Source organism: Lipotes vexillifer, unplaced genomic scaffold, assembly GCF_000442215.2.
Source record: "Lipotes vexillifer unplaced genomic scaffold, Lipotes_vexillifer_v1.1 scaffold806, whole genome shotgun sequence".
Lineage (NCBI taxonomy): Eukaryota > Metazoa > Chordata > Mammalia > Artiodactyla > Lipotidae > Lipotes > Lipotes vexillifer.
Genome location: NW_006783439.1, coordinates 345,036 through 347,630, shown reverse-complemented (window position 1 = coordinate 347,630; position 2,595 = coordinate 345,036). Strand labels below are relative to the sequence as shown.

Sequence of the window (2,595 nt, the reverse complement as noted above, 5' to 3'; positions counted from 1 at the left end):
ACCGCTTCCTCGCGCCTCCCCGGCACCTTTCTAAGAATTTCCCAGGGAACCGCGCGACGCGAAGCGGGACGGGATCTAGGCCCTCAGGCTCCGCCCCTTACCGGCACTCACCCACTACCCAGGACAAGGCCGCAGGCTGGAGAAGGAAGGTAGCTTCCGGTCTCGCGATTGGCTTTAATCCCGCGAGAAGAGAAGATAGCCGCCCCGGCCTAAGGCTGTCGGTAGCGAGGAAGGGGGTGTGGCCGGGGAGCGCTAAGTCCCAAGGCGTGAGGGAGAGGAGGCGGGGTCGCGCGTACCGGGCGTACGCATGCGCGCACGCGGCCGGTCGGGCTGGGCTGAGAGGGGAGGGGTAGGCTGCGGCGGCCCAGGCGGCGTCGTTATTTCCGCGAGCTGGGCGGTGCGTGGCAGCGCGGGTGGCCACGGGAGAAGTAGGTAGGGACCGCTGTGCGGAGCCATTGAGACTTCTTCCCTCCCGTATCAGAGGGCCGCAGCACCCCGCGCGCGTGGCGGACCCTGGGGACGCCAGGTCACCCTGCGGCCCCTGCCCTCCCGCCGCGCTTCAGGTAGGAGCTGAGGGCTTCCCCGTGCCCACTGCCCGCCGGGGCCCTGGCCTTACTCGGTGTTATCGGGGCGACAACCTGGCACCGGGCGAGCCAGTTCTCCCGCGCGACGACAGCCCTGTCCTTGCCTCCGTGCCCGTGGGGCTGGGGCCGGGCCGGGCTGACCCGGGTGGGGCGGTCCCCTCCTCAGGTGCTCCCCCGCCCTGGGCCCGGCGACTGGAGCCCGGCGGTGCGCTCCCTCACGCTATGCCCCCCGGACAGGCTGTGTAGGGGTCCGGCCGGGCCGGGAGAGGTTGGCCCGGCGAGCTCCGGACAGGTGAAGGACCACCTTGCCTTGTGTAGTTGCTGGGGTCTTGGGCTTCGAGAGGGGACCCAGAAGAGTGCCTTGGTTATTTGTGGCCAGTGTTGAAAGTAGGAATCTCTGGAGTTGGTTCTCTTTGGGCCAGTTGTGGGATGGTTTGTGATTTTTTTCTTCCTAAATAGGCAAAGCAGCAGCAGTGTTAATTGACGTGGGATTTAATTGCAGTAAGGTAGTTTTTTACAGTGCGGTCCTCAAACTCAGAAGAGCTCTGCTTAAAGAGTTTAGTAAGACTTTCATCCAATACTTAAACGCACATGGTTTGCAAATACTCTTGCCCTGAAAGCTACATTCTCTCTTTTACACCAATATTAATTTTATAGGAATAATGGTTATGAAAGCTTCTGTAGACGATGATGATTCAGGATGGGAGCTCAGTATACCAGAAAAGATGGAAAAAAGCAATACAAACTGGGTGGACATAACTCAAGATTTTGAAGAAGCTTGTCGAGGTGAGTTTGAATTTTTGAATTAGAAGTTCAAAATTTGGGAAAGGGTGCAATAAAAATGTGGATTGTGATTTCTAAACTATCTCAATAAATGGAAAAAATCAACATGTGTGGTTTATCGAGTTTGTTAACCACACTTATTCATTCTCTATCCTCTGATTTTAACTTTCATTTAAAGCCAGTTTATATAGGATATAGCATTAAATACAGATGTTCAGGCAGTTTCTTGGGTTAAAATTTTCTAACTTTTAAATAACAGGTTAGCACATAGCAGTAATTTCAAACTGTGGAAATACGAATTCTGTCGCCCTAAAAACGGGAGTATTATTGTATATTTGAGGTTTGAAAATAATCGGATCATGTCATTCCCTGCTTAAGATCCTCCAGTGGCTTCCTGTTACATGTAGAATAAAATTAAAACTTTTTCCCTTTGGCCTATGTGATCTAGTGTCTACCTCAGACTTTTTTTGTACCACTGCTTCACTAGACTCATTATGTTCGGTCATGAGATCCTTACCTCATTAAACACGCTAAGGTCGTGTCCCCGGGTCTTTACATAGCTGGCTCCTTCCTGACCACTTAAATGTTACTGTTCCAGGGACTTCTCTGGCGGTCCAGCGGTTAAGACTCCGTGCTCCCAATGCAGGGGGCCCAGGTTCCATCCCTAGTGAGGGAACTAGATCCCGCATGCTGCAGCTAAGACCCGGTGCAGCCAAATAAATAAATAAATATATTTTTAAAAAATGTTACCGTCCCAGTGAGGTCTCAACAGCCAATCTAAACAGATTAATCCCCTCATTCTCTTCTATCCAGCTCCACCTCAGTTGAATCACCCTGCTTTATTTTCTTCATAGCACTTATCTACTGTGAGAAACTCATTTTCAATTATCTTTTATTGTTAGCCTCACCCACTGAAATATAAGCTCTGTGAGTGCAGAAATCCTGTCGGTAATGCAAAATGGGAGAGGCCACGGCGGTGAGAGGCCCACATACCGCAAAAAAAAAAAAAAAAGTTTGTTATTCATAGGCCACCCAATTTATGGTATCTTAGTTATAGCTGCCTGAGTGGACTAAGACTCTCAATTTAATTTTTCGTTTCTGCTGTAATGTGGTTTTTTTGTTTTGTTTTTTTTTGCGGTACGCGGGCCTCTCACTGTTGTGGCCTCTCCCATTGCGGAGCACAGGCTCCGGACGCGCAGGCTCAGCGGCCATGGCCCACGGGCCCAGC

At 51.4% G+C, this 2,595-nt stretch overlaps 1 protein-coding gene across 3 annotated transcripts in view; it reads left to right on the top strand.

Moving 5' to 3' along the window:
- The first annotated feature begins 297 nt into the window (after window positions 1-297).
- NAA35 (N-alpha-acetyltransferase 35, NatC auxiliary subunit) overlaps window positions 298-2,595 on the top strand; it is a 96,406-nt gene continuing 94,108 nt past the window's right edge. The window contains exons 1-2 of one of the 3 annotated variants that reach the window (XM_007456110.1): window positions 298-432; window positions 1,242-1,370. In XM_007456110.1, coding sequence (XP_007456172.1) covers window positions 1,247-1,370 — 124 coding nt within the window. In that variant the 5' untranslated portion in view covers window positions 298-432; window positions 1,242-1,246. The other 2 variants (XM_007456111.1, XM_007456112.1) reach the window with 2 other exon arrangements.